Below are 19,457 nucleotides of genomic sequence, written 5' to 3' on the forward strand. Positions count from 1 at the left end.
AATGGCCAGTGTCTTGCATGGTGGGCTGTTGACTGAAGTTTCTGTCCTTCTGCCATCTGCCTGTCTACACGCTATGAAATAAGTGCCCCCAGAAGAAAGAAAGAACTGTAACAACGAGGAACGCTGCACAGACTGTAAGCTCAGTGTGCCGGGAGTGGAGGCTGCCCCTTCTGAAAATGGCTGGACTGTTACTCTTTAGAAAATGGATTGGGGCTCCTTGGGGAGGTCCTGATGATGGCCATGCAAACCTCAGGCTTCTTTCATATGCCTGTTTGCGGACCTGGCTGGTTTCTCTTTTATGCGCTCAGAGAATGTTCTGTTGGGCTCATACTTCTTCACCTGGGTCTCTCTGGCCAGCTTGCCAGTTTCTGCAGTCCTCTGCTTGCTGTTGATTGGCAGGTTGCTTGGCTTTGTCTTTTAGCCTTTCAATTTCTATTATAAAAATTTCATTTTTTTTTTACTTAGCCTTGTGACACTAACACTTTCACACTGATGCTTGGCTCCCTTGGTAGGAAAAGGATGTCTGCTCTAATACCCATTTACAGCATACGTGGAACAGTTCAGGGCCCCTTCGACGTGTGTGTGTGTGTGTGTGTGTGTGTGTGTGTGTGTGTGTGTGCGCATGTGCGTCTGTGTGTTTGTGCATGTGCGTGTGCCTGTGTCTGTGTGTGTGTCTTGTGTGTGTGCGCATCTGTGTGTGTGTCCGTGTGTGTGTGTCTGTGTGTGTGTGTGTGCGTGCACGTGTGTGTGTGTGTGTGCGCGCGCATCTGTGTGTGTGTGTGTGTGCGTGTATGTGTGTGTAAGATAACTCCATCTCACACAGGAGCCTAAGCATATTTTAAGATTTAACAAACCTTCTTTTGTTTTTTGTTTTTTTTTGGGGGGGGGTAGTTGTTCGTTGGTTTGTTTGGGTTTTTCGAGACATGGCTTCTCTGTGTAGCCCTGGTTGTTCTATAACTCTCTCTGGAGGCTAGACTGGCCTCAAACTCACAGAGATCTGCCTGCCTCCAGAGTATTTTCTTTTTACATTTGTTAGTTGAGTGTGTACCTACATACATGCCTGTGTGTGTATGTGTGTGTGTGTCTGTCGCGCGCACACGCTCACTCGCAGGCATGAGCAAGCACACCACAGTGCACATGTGGAGGTCAGAGGGAAATTTACAAGAATCAGTTCTCTCCTTCTACCCTATGGATCCTAGGGATCAAACTTAGGTCACCATAGCAACCAGCTGCCTTAGCTGTTGAGCCATTTTGCTGGCCCTCAACCTTCCTGGTGGGAAGGTGAGACAATGCTACTTCAGGGATTCAGAAAAGCCTGGTTTTGGAGATGGCCATGTAATAGAGAAGAAGCCTTTGTCAGTACGGCAAGCACAGGGCCATCTGCAGTGGCTCTAGACAAGATTCAGGAAGGGAAAAGAAGCTTCTATATTTGTCAGTGGTGCCACCCATGAAAAGAGGTGGGAGATGGGTGAACAGTGGGCCCATCAGGTTAGGAGTATTTCCTGGAGTGTTTTCATTCTGCCTTGTTACTTTTGAGTGGCCCCCGTGTAGCACCTGGATGCAGGCAGCAGCTGCAGCTTGATAAGACAGTGTTCGGCCCTGCCTCTGGCACAGAGGTGCCTGGGAATTTAGCATTCGGACTCTCAGGCGTCAAAGGACAGACCTGAGAATCACAAGCTGGGGGTCAAGCCTCGTGCTCAGCCTCTTGGAAGGAGTTCCTGGTGATCCTGGGGTGCTCTGAGCTTCTAGAAACTCTGCCCAGGGCTCCTGTTCCAGGTCCCTCCTGCATAGCATTTGACTGGGAGGACAGGCTTTTCTGACCTTTTTATAGAGAGGGTTTTGAATCTGTTTTGGCTGTTTCCTGAGGACTCATTCTGCATTCTACTCTAGAATCTTCCATTCTATCAGCAAGCTGGATCTTCTCTGTTCCCAGTACCTTTTCTTGACGTTAGAAAAGAGTGTGAGCATAGATTTTTTGGCTCGGAACTTTTGTACCTTCTGAAGCACTGGTTAGGATTAGGAAGGGTCCTGTGCTCTCAGAGGAGTGCGGGGATCCACTGCATGTCAGTTGGACAGCCTTACCCAGAACCCAGTGCGTTTGCAAGCACCTGTTCAGCCGCGCCTAGGAGAGACTGTTAATTATTTCTGGTTCCCAAACTAATTTTAGTTCTTTCTGACAATCTTCTCTTTCCTGTGAAGAGCAACACTCTCAGCAGTTTTGAGCATTATTTATAAACATAACGTCACACCTTTTACTGGAAAGTCTTCCACGCAAAGATTAGCAAGGCAGAGCGGCTAACGTTAATAAATGCTGTGTTTCTCAGAAAACAAACAACTCAATAAGGTACAACGTAAAGAGACGACGCCTCTTGAGGAGAGGAGGGGCTTGGGAGCAGTTGCCCCACATGATTTAGAGAGGAGAAGTCTCAGACATCCTCCCTGAGACAGGGTCATGGGAGAATATCACAGATCAAATATGACACCCCTGAATGGTCTAACTGTGTACAGAGCGGTGTGGCTTGTGTCTCCCCGGGGACTGGTTTGGTCTTATTAGAGAGAGGACTAGAAAGGTACTTATAGAGGCTTTTAAGAAAGGCAGTTAACAGAGGCTTTGAGATGCGGAGAGGACTAGAAAACCAGCCCCCATGCCTAAGAACTTGCAGAGCCTCATGTCCTCCATTTCTCTCTGAGTTTGCCTCTCATTCTTCAAGAGCTATTTAGAAAGAACCAGCAGTAGAAGGTAGTTATTCCAGATTCCACTTTGTAGACTCTTAGCAGATCCTAGTAGCCATACTGTTAATCTATGAGAGTTTGCTTAGATTATTTATTTATTTATTTATTTATTTATTTATTTATTTATTTGAGACAGGGTCTGGCTGTGTAGCCCACTCTGGGTTTATACTCAAGACCCCCACCTGAATCATTCTCCAAGGTCTGGGGCTGCAGGCATGAGTCATCATGGGAGTTCTTAGAGAAAGGTCTCCATCGTATATAGCAAATGGTTTTAACTTTCATGATGTTGTATAATCCTGATGGTGATTTTTCTTCTTCGATTTCATATTTATGTGTGTACAGTGGGCATGCGTATATGCATGTGTTTGAACACACATGTGTAAAGATGAGCATGAATGTAGGCGCATGTGCATACAGAGGCCTAAGTCAAGGTCAGGACCATTTCTTGGCCATCCTCTTTTTTTAAAAAAAGATTTATTTATTTTTTATTTATATCAGTACACTGCAGCTGTCTTCAGACGCACCAGAAGAGGGCATCAGATCCCATTACAGATGGTTGTGAGCCACCATGTGGTTGCTGGTAATGGAACTCAGGACCTCTGGAAGAGCCATCTCTCTAGCCCCAACCATTCTTTAACCTTGTACTTCAAGGCAAGGTCTCCCAGCCAAACCCAGAGCTTGCTTTAGGGATCCCCTGGCTCCACCTTCTGATCTACAGGCAAGCTGCCATGCCCACCTGGCATTTGTATAAGTTCTAGGGGTCCAAACTCTGGCCTTCTTGCTTGTATGGAGAACACCCTAACCACTGAGCCCTCTCGGCTGGCCTGATTGCCATATTTTAACTTACATTTTGCATATGGATTAGCCAGCTTTTATGATTTTTCCTATTTGGTGCTATACTCTAAAAAGTGCTTACCCACAAAATACAGTGATATTTCGTCTGGGTCTTTTGGCCTCTGAAATGCTTTCCACCACTTCTGGATTGTTTCCCCCATGCTTAAAAGTTTTAATCCACATGGAAATTAATTTCAAAAGATGTATGATAAATAGCTTTCTATTTTGCCTGTTGTTGAGACAGCGTTTGCCAACTAGCTCTTGCCACTGCCCTGGAAAGCACCTGTGGACTCTGTGATGAGCTGGTTCTGTGTGCATGGGTCTGCTTTCCTTTCCATTCGCCGTCGTCTTTCTTCCTGTGCCAATGCAGTGAAGATTTCCACCCCACCCAAGTGTTTCACCTGTTCACTTCAAGAAAGCCCTTCACAGCTATGCCTGAGCATACTGGAAATTCTAGAATCACTACCTAGGGACTTTGGGGAAGCTGTGGAACAAAATGAGAGTTACTTAGACAGGTGCACCATGACCTTATTTATGACCTTTGATCATAAGATCAAGGGTTGTACATGGGTTGTACATATAATGTGGTTCCTCTGGAGAAAGGAGCCAGTCAGTCCTGAGTGACCTAAACGGTATCATGTGTGCTTACATTGTGTTCCTTAACACGATGTGCAGCTTTAAACCTATGGTTTATCCCTGGACTTTTCTACTTAACATTTATGGGCCATGCCATGGATGGCCTTAGGTAAAGGAAGCCACAGTGAGTAAAAGCATAAACAAAAGTGGGGTGCTCTTGTTTGTTGTGGGGTGGGCTGTGAAAATAATTGTTTTACTTAGGTTCCATTTTCAGGATACGCTTTGAGGGTATTCTGTCAGCAGCTCCGGTACATAAAGCAGCACATGGTTTTCCTTCTCATGAAGGTGACACTTTTGTGTGCATAGCAATACACGTTACACACCAGCCTTCTTCACTCTCCCACTGGGGAATGCCATTCTGTCAGCAAAAATTACTCCCAGTGGGTGGACGCTGGTGCCTCTTCTCCAGGACTTTTCTGCTCTAGCAACAAATACTAAAGAAAAAATCTCAATTATTTGATGGCACACCTAGAACTTATCATCAGTGAAAAGGAAGTTTGGCAGGCACCTGTAGTCTGTCCAGGAGAGTCAGTCCCCTCTCTGCCCTGCTTCTCCAGATGTGCATTAAAAATGGTCACCCTAGAAGGACATAGTAATCCCATGAATAAAAACATGAAGTTTGTTAGTCTAGTTTATATTTCTTCAGTTTTGAGGGAGATTAATGGGTTTTGTTACTTGCCGATCAGTATAATTGGTTGTATTTTTCTGTAAACTATCCATATATGCCCTTTTCTCTTTTATTTATTCATTCACATGACATGTGGGGCATTGAGTCAATGGAAGGGAAACACTGTACCACTGAGCTACATCCCAGCCCCTAGAGCTTTTGAAGTAGGGCTATAACTTTTTGTAATTCACATACTGAGAAGAAAACGTCACACTCTGTGTGTTCTCTGGCTCTATCTTGTTCTTTCTCTGCATCTTTCTACCTACACATACAAGAAGGCCTATCTTTTTTTTTTTTTTTTTTAATAAGCCACTAGCTATGTTACTGGACTGAGTTGTAATGGTTGTGTTGAACTGAGTCTTTGTTCATTCATCAAACACTTCCTGGTGACCTGCCCCACTCTGTGTAGGACACGGGCTGAACTAATTGGAAATCTCAGCTCTTGGATTGCATCTGTGGTGGGAGGGAGGGGAAGGTAGGTATATAGTCAGGTGGGAGGAAAGTCATGCACCCACCTGCTCTGACACTTCCTCATGTCCTTATCCAGTGTTCAGAAAACCTGAACAACAGTGGCCAAGCAGCCCACTGGCTGGACCAGTGGGTCATGGAGACTCTACCCAATCAGAATGAGAGCATCCCCCTGCCTATGGAGTCCTGACCTTCTGTGTTGTCTTGAGCTTGCTCACCTTCTCCATGCTGCCATGCTTACCTGCTCGTTCCTCATGCTCCACTGTTGTAGGACAGACTGGGGATGCAGGCTTGCTATGATGCCTCAGTCCTCTGCTCCAACTGGTAAAATGTTCTTGGGCCCTAGAACAGACAGCCAAGCTTCATGCAGACAAGGGCTCTCTGGGAACAGACACTATAACCTTAGTAGTTTTAGGAGATTGGAATGGATATAGTGAACATCCGGGAGTTCCCTGGGTTACCCTGTATTGCTAGCGTATATCTTACTTGACCCTAAGCCTGACACTTCCCGTGGGACTTGTCCAGTCCTGCCAGTGATGGGATTCCATGATGATTTTACAATGGGCTCCCTGGGTTTTCCCCATAGCTGACTCATCACTGGGGTTGCAAAATAAAAACAATCGTTTCTGGGTTCTATTTCCACTAACTAAACCTAATCCTCAGGCTTGGAGCCAAGGGATCATCAGCATTTCAGACCAGTGGCCCTAGAGATTCTAACACAAAACTGGCCTCAAGAAATGAGCCAGGAACACTGGGCACTGCACTTGGGCTCTGGATTGGGAACATTAGGCTTGGGATTAAATAAGGTTGGCATCTGCCTCCAGTTTTGTCAAGGACAACTCAGGGCCTAATAGCTGTGAAGTGCCAGTTGGCTACACAACACCTGTTGGCTCAGTAGCAAGGCATGCTTTTCCCACACAGCAGTCAACCATCACTACCCCTCCACCCAAGCAGCGACAGGCAAGCCCCCATTAAATGCTCTCATGGTCCCTCAGGGTTTGGGTAGGTCTGCAGGTCCTGCCCATCTCCAGACCACTGTCCAGCCTGGGACAGTTCAGAGCTGGATGTGTCAAACCAGCAAAGGAGTCTCTGAGTCACCCAACTATTGCCCTCAACCTTTATCTTCCTAGCTTATCTTTATTCCTGGTGTGGTAAGAAAACTTCCCCACCTCTTTCTCTGGGAGATGTGTTCCATGAAGAGATGAAAACAGAGGTGGGGTATGGTGAGAGAGAGGCTTGGCATGTGAGAAGGAGCAGAGAAGCAGAAGAGGGAACTAAAGTTCTGGACAAGGTTCTTGTCCCCTGAAGCTCGTTGTAGGTCAGAAACTGCAGAGCACTATGCACCCTCTTGGAGCCATTTGAAGGTACCAAGCCCCCACTAGATGGAAGCACACACACACTTCTCTCAGACATGCTTGGGACGTGGCTCACAATTTAGCAGGGCTGGTCATTCTTTCCAGGAAGGTGCCAGTGGGATGATACTAGAGGGAAACATTTGTGTTGTTCTATTTGCTAAGGGGTCTGTTCCTGCTAGCAGGACCTGTCACCTGCTTAGCTGTGAGCTGGCACAGGAACAATCAGAGTGAAGCAACCCAAGAATGGTTTCTTTATTGAGTTGCCATTAGATGGTTCGGGAATGATCTGTACACCCTCATGAGAATCATGCATGGAGGAGGCCAGTTCTGCAGCTAAGGTCATGGGGACAGCCTCTCTCAGATATCCTGATTCCCCTGACTTTACTGCATTCTTGCCGTTGACACCCTATTTCTAGTATTCCCTCAGAGGTTGCTGGGGAAGAGCCCAGAATTGTCTCAATCTCTAGAGGAATGACAGGCTGGATAGAGAGAGAGACAGAGAGAGAGAGAGAGAGAGAGAGGGGGGAACAGAGGGAGAGAGAGGAGCAGAGGGAGAGGGAGAGGGAGAAAGAGAGGGGAAGAGGGAGAGGGAGAGAGAGAGGGAGAGGGAGAGGGAGAGGGAGAGGGAGAGGGAGAGGGAGAGGGAGAGAGAGAGAGAGAGAGAGAGAGAGAGAGCGCAGAGGGCATGTGGTAGCCCAGTCCAAGAGACCAGCTCAGAGATGGTTGTCAGATCATGTTGCTTTGTTGCTCAAAGCACACTATTCAGAATAAAAGCCAACATCCTTGCAATGATTAGTAAGATCCGGGACAGACAATGGAATCCCCCAGAGGGTGTATGATGCAGGTACATGGCACCCAATTTAGGCTCAGTAGATCTAGGACAGGGCCTGAGAACTGCATCTCTAACACAGTTCTGATAATGCTAATGTTCCAGGTCCCCATGGACCATAATTTAGGAACCATTTCCCATACTGAGCTAATCCATCCCTATGCATCTGACCTTATTCTCCCCCCAACCCCCACTCATTATCTCCTCTTTGGCCACTCTTAGGAGATGGCAGGCTTCTTTTTGTCTCAGGACCTTCTTCCTTCTTATTCCTTGGGCCTGGAATTCTCTTCCCTCAGATAAGTGCAAGGCTGGTTTCTTCCCAGTCATGGTAAGTGGCTTCCAAGATGGCTCCCAGTGCACCCACCCCCTGTTACTCATGTCCCTTCCTTTTTCTAGACTCTATCAAGAGTGGTCTGTGGGACCAGGCAGTCATGATGGACTGTGAGTTATGGGATTAGGCTATAGCAGACTTGTGGCTTCTGCCTTGCTCTCCCTTGGATCACTTGCTTCAAGTGAGTTAACTGCCATTTTATACATAGCTCAGTAGCAATCTTTTTTGGCTTCTGATGGCATGGTTTCACCTGCCGATTTCTGGGAGTTCCTGCACTAGTGCTAAACACACTTCTAAGTTGTGACCTTCTGAAACCATGTGAGACAATAAACAGACCATGTTTTCAGATGTCAATATTGGAGTAATCAGAGACTTGCAATAAACACCAAATAAACCTCTCCCTTGTCTTTCTTTAAACATCCCTTTCTTGGGAGGTTTTGGGATCATTGTATTAACTTAAGGGGAGGAAAGATTGGTTTTGGCTCATGGTTTCAGAAGTGTTTGTCCCTCATGGCAGGACAGCCTATAGCATGGCCAACAACAGGAAGCAGATGAAGGAAACACAGGGAAGGGGTAGGGTAAGGTACAGCCACCAAGGACGTATACCAGTGACCTACTTCATCCAAGTATCCCTCTCTCTCTCTCTCTCTCTCTCTCTCTCTCTCTCTCTCTCTCTCTCTCTCTCTCTCACACACACACACACACACACACACACACACACACACCTTGCCTGCTACTGCCTCCTAAGAATAGCATGAATTCATCAATGGATTAAGCCATTCACTAAGTCAGAGCCCTCATGACCTAATCCTCACTGAAAACAACCTCAGAGGCATGTTCAGTCATGTGCCCCACAGATCCTGTAGGCATTTGTTAGCCCAGTCACCTTGACAATCGAGATTAGCCATCATAGCCACCTGTTAACAGGATAGTGTCCTTCTAATAATATCATCCATCCACCTCATTGTTTCCTTTTTACTTTTTCTTTCTTCAGATGTGTATGTGGTGTATATATGTGTATATGCTTTTTTCCATACATTTGGACACATATGTGTGGAAAGGTACACATGTATATGTGCCTGCATGTGGAAGCCCAACATTGAAGTTGGGAATCATTTCTCTTCTGCCTTATTTACTGAGGCAGGGTCCTTCAATCAAACCTAGAGCTGGCTGATGCAACTGGTTTAACCAGCCAGCTTCCAGTGTGGCACCCTGGGGCTGAAATTGCAGGCAGGCTGCCGTGCCCACCTGGCATCTTACAGGGCCCTAGGGATCTGAACTCCAGTTCTCATGCTTGCAAGAGAATGCTTTACCCACTTCCCTGATCCCCTTGCTTTATTATCTTTATCATTAACCAACACTAAGCCTAATAATAATGGGTCTCTTGGCACAACTTTCTCCTACCATCCCTGTAGGAAAAGTTTTCATTAATGCAAAGTTACACATACTATATATAATATATGAGATATGGTATATAATATAATATGTAATGTGTACTATGTAATATGTAGTATATTATATAATGTATAATATTATATAATGTAATATGTAATGGATATTATATAATTATAAATACATAATGATCTAGATCTAGACATAGACATAGATATAGATATAGATATAGGTATAGGTATAGGTATAGATATAGATATAGGTATAGGTATAGATATAGATGTATCTCAGTTAGGAGATGATGGCCTTTGATACCACACTGTCAGATGTCTCCAGGCACAGGCAATTGTCCAAAGAGAGGAGTTTTCTCCTGCTTAGAGGCTGGGGTTGGAGCTTAAGACTCATTCCATTTCAAGAGGCCATTGGGTGTTTCAAAGCCAGAGACTCCTAACTAGAAGACATTGAATAGCTAGGGGTCCAGAATACCTAGATGCAGAGGTGGAGAATGGAATTGCTGCTGGTTTCTGAGGGAAAGTGAGCTGGGCTTGCATCCTGGGACTGCAACCACAGATTACAGGGAAGCAGTGACTGCAGATCCAGCAGCATCTGACACTCAGTGGACAGATGTCCTGAGTCAGGACACTGGAGCTTCTACAGCTCTCCTGGGATGGCTTACATTCCTGGTGCTGGGGAATACCAAGGAACTAGGCAACTTGGGGACACTACTCCTGACTAGGGAGGGGCAGGAGCTAGAAAGGGAGATCTTAGGGCTGCCATTTGCCTAAGCCTGGTTATATACTGCTGGGACCACCACTAAATAAAGGGCAGAGAGAATGCAAGAAGCACTGAAGGGGGCTTGCGAGGAAGCTGAGTTGGTAGAGTGCTTGCCTAGCACCCAACCAGCCCTGGGTTGGGCCCCAGCACTACATAAATTGATCATGGTGGAACATGTCAATAAATCTTAGCATTTGAGAGGTAGAGGCTGGATGATCAGAAATTCAAGGTCATCCTTGGCTACATAGTAAGTATAAGGCCAACCTAGGCTACATGGGACCTTGTTGCAGGTAGGGGGTCAGGGGGAGAACCACTAAAGAAAGAGAAAGGAATAAAGAGGTAGACAGAAGAGGACTTCGAAGCTTGCTCCTGCTGTCTACCATCTGTTATTTAGCCAACGGCCTTTGACGACAGAAGAAAGCCACCATGTAGGCCTGAAGATGAGCTAAGCCATTGGAAGGAAGGCTGAAGACACAAGGATGGTCGATGGACCCATAGCAAATAATCAGGACCAGTGGAGAGATCCAGAAGTACCTGTAGTTTCCCCAGTAGAGGTGTGTGCTCCAGTGCAAGCAGGCTGAGTCTTAGCCAGGGGTCCAAAAGCCTAGAGTCCACTATGTCAAAATAACAGCTCCCACCTCGCTCATTGTCTTAATTGTTTAATCATGCTTGGATTAATGTATTAAATGTTTAAGCATTATTGTATTAAATTAAAAAATGCATTATTGTATATAAAGGAGTATTGTATTGCACTTTGAAAGCTGAATTTAACACAATAGCATTCAACTTTTCAACTGTGCTCTCTTCTAAACTTTGTTCTCTGAAAACAAGACCCTGTGAGCTACTGTGAGGGAACAGCATTCATGGCTGCTGGCATAGACCAGGAGAAAAGCATGCTCCCTGAGCTGGCTTTGCCCATGGCTAGTTGTTTAGATATGTCTGACTGCCCTGGTTACGGTGGACAAGGTCTGAAGGGAGTGGTTGCCATTAGGAGAGTGTATTCTGTGGGAACTGCTCTCCATCCGTGTGTTGGGTGGGAAAAGGATCCCTGGGGAATTGCTCACTCCTTCCGTTCTGACCTCACTGCAACTGACACAGTGTCCCCAGCCCTTGTGATGACAGCCACCTTGGAGGGACTCAGGGTCTTAGCCATGGAAGTCCAGAGAATGTGGAAGAACCTTGATCTGGGATCTTTGGGCTCTCAGCCATCTCTTCAGTCGTGCTTGAACTAGGCTACAGAGTCTGGTCACTGTGAGCAAATTATAGGGTCTTCTCTGCAGAAGCCTGGAGATGGCTTCCTCCCTCTGGGCAGTGTCACCTGTCATGGTCCTGCTGGTGCTGTGGTCCTTCTTCTACCAAAGCCCCAGTGTTCCCTCCAGATGCCCAGGCCTCTCCAGAAAGTCTGGCTCTGTTCCTTTTCAGGTGCAGGCTTGCAGTTATCCTTGGGTCTTACATAGGTCAGATCTGGCCAAAGCTAGGAGACAAGATGGGCTGTGGCTTCAGGCAGAGGCCTTGCTCCTGCAGAAGCCCAGCTGGAGCAGAAGGAAGTGGCGCTTACATGGGACAGAGAGTGACCAAAAGGGCAGAGGACTTGACCTGGAGCCTCTTGGAGAGCAGGTACCTACCTGCAGGCCAGCTTCTTTCTGTGGGTTTCAAGTCACTTGCAACAGCCTCCTGAGCTACCAAGTACCCTAGCCCAGTGGTTCTCACCCTTCTGAATGCGGCAACCCCTTAGTTCAGTTCTTCATGTTATAGCGACCTCCATCCATAAAATTATTTCGTTGCAACTTCATAACTGTGATTTTGCCACTGTTATGAATCAGAATGGAAATACCTCTTATGCAGAATATCTGATATGCGACCCTCACGGGGTTGCAATGCCCCTCCTCACAGCCTTCCTTGAAGGGAGCCAGCAGGGTTCACAGCTGCTCAGGCTCTACCTTGTCTCCTCCTGCTTGGAGGTGGGGCTGAGCATAGCTTCTCAGGCTATGCCTTTATTTCTCCCTGCTTGTTAGCAGCTGCTGTTAGCAGTTACGAGGAGGATGGATGGATGGATGAGGGTAGGAAGTAGGACCCTGTGGTGGCCAGAAGATGAAATAGCAGAATCCGTATATCAGCTGGAGATGTGAGTGTGTGATGTGCTCCTCCTTCTAAAATAAGGTCAATGGCCTCAGCCGCCGAAGGAGTGGAGTCAGCAGCACAAACAAATGGGACACGGTTCTCTGGGGACCTTCCCTGAGCTTAGGTGGAATGGGAGTCTGTGTATCCCTAGAGAGATGAGGAGCACACCAAGTGGGGGTTGCCCATGTACTATCACGATGTCCAGTCCTGTTGGCTGTCGCAGAGCCATTCGTGAAGGAGTGAACCAGCCAGGACTGCTAAATGCTAAATGGCAAAGCACAGATGTCAAGGTGAAAAGCTGTGACCATTCAAAAGCTGGAATGTGTGTGCTGGGCCCTGGCTCAAGTTCTCAGACAAATCGAAGGCAGATACCTATGCAGAAGAGTCACCAGGGAGGATGGTGGGAAAGACAGCAAGCAATCAATATTGAAAGCCTTCTGTAGTCTCACCTAGAGCTCTGAGCTGGGGCAGGGGGTACCTCGGAACCTTTTACTCTGACCTTTGACTCCCTCATGTGTACCTCCCTCTCCTGCCCACCTCAGGTATGGAGCCAGCATCCTGAGAGGAACTCATTGGTTAGCAGCTGTGGGGGATGGGGGATGCTAGGTTGCCATACCCATTCTTGTGGCTTTTTGGGAGGGCAGCACTACCTGGCCTAGAGAAAGAAAGTAATCTTGGAAGTCTGCATGGAAGAGGGGGCACTTTAAGACTTCTTAAATATGTAAGATGGCGATTTCCAAGTATGAGACCAGGCAGAGAACAGAAGAAACATGTTCAGATATCAACCTGGGAAGGCTAACCAGGCCTGCCGAGAAGGGTGTCTAGACAGAAAGACAAGGACAGGATGCTGCTGCAGCTTGCTGGGAGATGGGGTTGTTCTCTGCCATGTTTGTATCTGGTTGGGGTGGAGTTTTTGCAGGAGAGCAACTCAAGACAAGAGCCATGTTCTGGCGTCAGCAGTCTACTAGCTCTGGGGCTGGGATAGAGAGAGCAGAGCCAAGAGGCAGAAAGGCCAGATTATATGGGAGAGAAACAAGGTCACAAGGACCAGTGACCCACTGGTGGGAAGGGCATCTCAGGCCCCCAACCACTTTGATGAGGGGAAATGGGGCACGTGGTTTCTGCTTTTAGATGTTTGGTTGGGGGAAGCCAGGTGTTCAGGGCTAAAGAGGAAAGCCAGGCCTGACCCCTGTAGACTAAGGCAGCAGTTTGACCTCCAAGCATGCTGACCCCAGGCAGGTGAGAGGAGAGACTTCCTTACAGAAGAGTGAGGTTAAAGGTATGTCTACTTTCTAAGGAAGCTCCCCCATTTGTGTGGTGCTGGGGATGGAACCCAGAGCCTCCCATGCTAAGCACGAGTCCTCCTGCTACCTCACCTCTGTTTGCTTAAGGATATCTCCTTCTCCCTCTCCAGCTCCCCTTCTCCACTCCTGCGAGTTCTTTCCCTTTAAGCAGGAAGGGACCATGTTACCTTGTATAATCAACTCCCTGGAGCCCTCAATCCATGCTTCCTAAAACACAGAAGTTAAGGCAGAAGCTGAGGAAGGAATCCAAGTTAGATTTGCAGTCAGGGGAGGCGACCAAAAGGGAGTTGTTTATATTTTCGTCCTCTGAAACAATGAACTTTTCAGTGATCGTTTTTATTGGAAGTTTTTATATCATATCCATCCATATTTTGTTTGATTAAAAAGTAACCTTATATCTGAAGTGTGACAATGTGGGCGATGCGTCCTTTGAGTGCTGTTACTGTTGCTTTTGTAAAGTTTGCTTTGAAGAAGGGGAAACTGAGGCTGTGAGCGCCTGAGGAATTGGTTCAGACTGTACTGGTCACCAGAGGCAGGGGTGCTGATGCCTTCGCTTGCTGCACTGAGTGCCTGGGCTTTCCAGCCCCCCTGGAGTGATCTGAAGAGAGTCACCTGGAAAGAGAGTGCAGGGAAGCCATGCTCTCTCTCAAAGACAAATGCAGTCAGCAGAGCAGCCATGAACGTTCAATGGTTCACACCTGTAATCACCTGTAATCCTGGCACTCTGTGGAGACTGAGCCAGGAGACTCGCTACAAGTCTGAGGCTAGGCTAGGCAAAACCCTCAAACAAAAACCACCTAAAGACTCCCCCCAAAATAACAAAAAGAAACAGACACATAGATACCAAATGGTAGGGAACATAGATCTCTGAGGGTGGGATGATAGGTAATGTTTGTTTCTTTTGTGGCATTCTCAAAGTGTGTATAGTGAGAAAGGGTTTTTTTTTTTTTGTTTGTCTCCAGACAAGTCTCACTAAATTGTCCATGATGGCTTTGAATTCATTCCGTGGCCCAAACTTTAAAAACTTGTTTTAGTACCTCGTGTACGTGTGTGTGTGTGTGTGTGTGTGTGTGTGTGTGTGTGTGTGTGTGTGTGCTTATGGGCATGTATGCGTGCTATGTACTTGCATGCGTGCGTGCGTGCGTGTGTGCGTGCGTGCGTGCGTGTGTGTGTGTGTGTGTGTGTGTGTGTGTGTGTGTGTGTGTGTGTGTGTGTGTGTGTGTGTGTGTGCGTGCGTGTGTGCGTGCATGCATGCACTCTTTTCACCTACCTTGTGGGTTCCAGGGATCAAAGTTAGGTTGCCAGCAAGCACCTTTACCTGCTAAGCCATCTTGCCAAAGCCCCGACTTTAAACTTTTAGTTCTCCTGCTTCAGCTTCCCTGGTGTTGGGATTAGAGGTGTGAGACACCACACCTGACTAAGTGAAGTCATTATTTGTACCATCAGATAATATTGTGGGAAGTCTGTCCATAGCCTTAAGCTCTGGGGGCCAGGAATAGAGCTGGAGTGTTGGGTAATTTCTGATCAGCCTGTGTAGCTGAGTCTCAGGAGTGGTAATCGGAAAGACCACTCAAAACTGTAGTTCAACCAAGACATAGAACACGCATGGGGGCACATGACTATTATCTGCGCTTGGGAGGCTGAGGTGGGATGACCACAAGTCACCCTGGCTATGTGATGAAACTGTGACTCTAAAAACAAAAACAAACTACCTAACTAAGGACAGAGCGGCAGAGTCTGAAGGTACCTGAGGCACACCCACTGGCCTAGGACCATCTTTCCACAAACCAAGGTTCTTTGCTCTGAGCACTGGGGTTTGAGGTTACCCTAGGCTTTGAGAAGAAATGGCCCACAGTGTACAGCTGGGGCTTCTCGGACTAGAGATAGGAGCCCTAGGGACAGAAGTAGAAAGGAGTGATGGGGCAGAGTGGAAGATTCTAGCTGGAAGCTACATCCTCAGGTCTGCCGTGTAGAGAAGGGCCTTAGCTAAGGGATGCTCTGCCAAGAGGGGTGAGGTTGGGAAGTAAGGGGAATAAGTAGGAAGCACGCTCCTGTGGGACTGAGGTAAGGAAGGGAGGTGTCCTTTGGTGTCCGTCTTCAAAGGCAGGTGACTGCCTCTGGCTCACTCTACTCTGTGACACTTGGGTTCCATCACAGCATTCTCCGACTGATCTTGTTTTTCCTTTGACAGAGACCACCTGGGAACGTCCCAGCAGTTCTCCTGGGATTTCAGCCAGCCCTGGCCCTCACAGGAGCTCTCTGCCTCCAACAGGTAAGAGCCATCAGCAGCTTGGGATAAGTGGGAGGGTCGTATACATACATTCACTGGAAAGCTGAGATTGTGGGTCCTGGGTCCTGAAACCTGCTGTGGTATGCTGTAAACCAGACCCGGAGATGGTCCAGATCATGTCCCTAAAGCCTGCTTCTCAACATGGCGGTCATGCCCAGCCAGGACCAGCTGCAGCTCTGGGTACCTAAGGCTCTTGGCTACTGAGGTACTTAGGATGAGATCTGGCTGGATGATGTCAGGGATCCGAGATCTTTCCAGATGCAGGGCAGAACAGCTCCACATGGCTCTCATCAGCATCGAGAAGCAGAAGCTAGAAGGAAGCGGAGTTTTACGGGGGAATTTTTGAACGAAATGTTCTGGAAAGGAAGTGGGCTTGATTGTTAGGAAATGTGTTATCTGTAGAGGTAGCTAAATGGCATTGTTTGAGATAAACATTCCTATGCTAGGTATAAGAATTATCCAGAAATGTCTTAGGTTCTAGTTCTTAGATATTTATAAAGAGAGTTACAGGGCTTGGCAACTGGAGAAACAGTTTATCATTTCTCCTGTGTTCCCCTCCTCCAGGCAGCCTTCCCTGACTACTCTGTTTGGGACCCTCAACCTCTCAATCTGTATCACAGTGTGTGGCCTTAGTGCATTCCATGTTCTTCTCTCTGTTGAGGCTCTCCTCCCAACATGTATTGAGGAGTAAGGCCCGAATGTCTCCTAGTGCTCTGGTCTCTATGTCTCCACACAGAACCTGGCTTCATTGTTGCATGAATTCACAGTCATCAGTTGCCTCCCCAGAAACTACTCAGCACACATAGGTTTATTAAAGTCCTGTGCTGTCAGGGGATGGGTGGGGGATAGGTGAAGTTGGCTTGGACCTCTGCAGAGGCCTGGTAGTCATGGACTCTCTGTCACCTAGAAGAATGTCAAGAGCACTCCTTGGCCCAGCTTCAAGTATGCTGGGCCTCTAGGTGGTTAAGAAGAGTGGGGAGATAGGAAAGAGGGTCAGAGGGATCTGGGTAGGGGCTGGCCACACCTCAGTGGCTTAGCGCGGCCTTTCCCAAGTCTAAGACCATAGAGTCTCCGCACAACCAGCTCCCTGGCGAAGGAGCTCTCCTTGGAGGTTTGGTAGACGTGCCCTGTTCTGAAAGACAACCTAATGCACCCACACAGCTCATAGCGATTCCCACTGTGTTCATTCACTGCATGTCCTGGACTTGCCAGCCTGTCTGATCTCAACTCTGAGAGACCCTGCCTTCCAATGGGCATTGGGTAAGGGTCTAAGACTGTCGTAGGGAAAGACACTCACAGGCATCCTTTAGGAAGATCCAGGGTTCTTGCTAAATGTCCCAAAGGGCACAGGAGAGGCCCAGAGCAAAGACTCCTGGGCTTACAGGACTATGGTGAGAGTTCAGAAACTGTCCTGAGGTAGAGAACATCCATTCAGCACTGTACACAGTAGGAGTCTTGGTCTCTCAGGAATCTGTGGGCCGTGCATGACCCATGAAGACAGGGAAGAATGTCTTGCATTCTTTGCTTTCACACCCATTCATGCTCAGTGTGGAGCATATCGGGTATATCTTATGCTGAAGAGTGTATCCCAATTGAACGTGAGGCCTCTCTTTCCTTTATTTAATGTCCAAGTGCGACTACTATCAATGGCAGTCTTTAATTTGTGAGATTATTACTTGTTTCCTGGGGTCCTAGCCATATTACTTCTGCCTTCAGGCCTCTCTTTCATCAGTAATACATTAGTAGCCCTGAGGGTGAGCATGAGTGGGCCTGACCTGGCTTCATGACTTTGATTATGTTAACTGCAGAGCATAAAGATACTTCAGCCATCCATCAACCCTCCGTCCTCCCTCCTACCATCACTTCTACACCCGCTCTCCACCTCCCACCCTACCATCTACCCCGCTCTAATTTCAGTCTGTTGCTGTGATCAAGCACTCCTATCAAGAATAATTTAAGAGAGGAAAAGGGTTATTTCAGCTTAGAGGTCTCACAGCTTATCATTGAGGGAAGTCAAGGTGGGAACGCAAACAAGAACTTGAAACAGAAGCCTTAGAGGAACACCACCTGCCAGCTTGCTCACTGGCTCATGATTAGCTAGCTTTCTTACACAGCCTTGGACTACCCACCTAGGGTAGTGCTCCCACAGTGGGCTCTGCCCTCCTGCACCCACTATTAATCAAGCCAATCTGATCTATACAGTTCCTCAGTTGAGGCTTGCCTCTCAGGTGACTGGAGGCTGTGTCATGTTGACAATTAAAGCTAACCAGGATAATTCTCTACCTGCTACCACCATCATTCTCCATCTATCCATCTCCCACCCTCCAATCCATCATCTTCCCTTCATCACCCTGCTCCCCATCATCCTCCCCTTTTCCACCCTCTTCCATCTTCCATCCAACTATCCTCCTGTCACTGACTTTCACCCATTCTGTATCCCCACCCCTACCCTCTGTTCTCACTCTCTATCCTCCATCTTCCCACCATCTTCCATCCATCTTCTTTCCTCCCTCCCTCCCTTCATCCACCCTCCATCCCTCTTCCATCCTCCCCTATCCATTCTCCATCTTTCCTCTGTCTTCCATCTTCCCTCCATCAACCCTCCATCTTCATGGACTATTCCAGTGAGAGCAGGGTCTGGCATATGCTATTGTCTTCTTTCCTTATGTTCGAATCTAAGCTTAGTCAATAAAGAAGGAAGTGGTGGCCACTCTATTTCTCTGTAGGGGATCACAGGGTTTTTCCCCCTAGCTCTTTTTTCCTCATTTGGTTTCACAGAGACTGAGTATTGTTGTGGGAAGAGAAACAGACACAGTAAGGACCTAAGGTTGCTTCGGAGATGCACCAAATCCTCAGGCTCTTGAGGATGTAACTTCCTGTCATGAGGACCTAACAGTGCTTTCTGTTTTGTTTGTTTCTTTGAAAGTCACTGCAGTAGTGTATTGACTTCTTTAATTTTTTAAATTTTATTTATTTATTATTATTATTAGTGTGTGTGTGTGCGTGTGTGTGTGTGCGTGTGTGTGTGTGTGTGTGTGTGTGTGTGTGTGTGTGTGTGTGTAAAATGTGTGAGCGCCAGTGTGTGTGTCACAACATCAGAGGTTAGAGAATAACTGAGGAGTTGGTTCTGTCCTTCCCCTGTGACATCCAGGTACCACACTTAGATTGTCAGCTTGCCCAGCAAATACATTTACCGACTGAGCCATCTCATGGACCCTGTCAACCACCTTTATCCTCAAGTATGCCACTGTTTCCCACTCCCGGGAACAGACATCCTGGGGCACTTGGACAAAAAAGCACAAAGGAAATAGGCCAGGCAATCCCTGCACGCTCTGCCAAGGAGTGAAAGTGGGGCACTGTGACAGTGGCTGGGGAATCAGAAGACCTCGGCGAATAAGTGACATTTAGGACAAGATTTGGGGACAGTGATAAGCTAGAGTTGAGGAGGGGTGGGAGAGGCAATGACTCTGGCTAGGAACAGCCAGGTCAGTCTCATGAGTGGACTTGAGAGCAGAAAAGGGCCAGCTGAGGGAGGATTAGTGGTCCGAACAGGAGGGAGCTGGGGACAGGGGCTGCTAAGCCAGGTGAGCTGAGAAAGGAACACACTGGATTTCATGTTGCCCATGGATGTGGAGAGGAGTGAACAGCTGCCTGGGCACACTAACACTTGGCTCTCTGTTAGGAATGGTAAGGTTTTCCACAGTGTGTGTGTGTGTGTGTGTG

The 19,457-nt window shown here is 47.5% G+C and overlaps 1 protein-coding gene across 9 annotated transcripts in view; it reads left to right on the forward strand.

The window, feature by feature from the left end:
- Gas7 (growth arrest specific 7) overlaps positions 1–19,457 on the forward strand; it is a 245,644-nt gene that overhangs the window by 170,361 nt on the left and 55,826 nt on the right. For all 9 annotated transcript variants that reach the window (XM_031354285.1, XM_031354293.1, XM_031354286.1 and 6 more), the window contains one exon: positions 15,636–15,716. In XM_031354285.1, the coding sequence (XP_031210145.1) occupies positions 15,636–15,716 (81 nt within the window). The remainder of the gene's footprint in view (positions 1–15,635; positions 15,717–19,457) is intronic.

The sequence above is a fragment of the Mastomys coucha genome, unplaced genomic scaffold, assembly GCF_008632895.1.
Source record: "Mastomys coucha isolate ucsf_1 unplaced genomic scaffold, UCSF_Mcou_1 pScaffold5, whole genome shotgun sequence".
Taxonomy (NCBI): domain Eukaryota; kingdom Metazoa; phylum Chordata; class Mammalia; order Rodentia; family Muridae; genus Mastomys; species Mastomys coucha.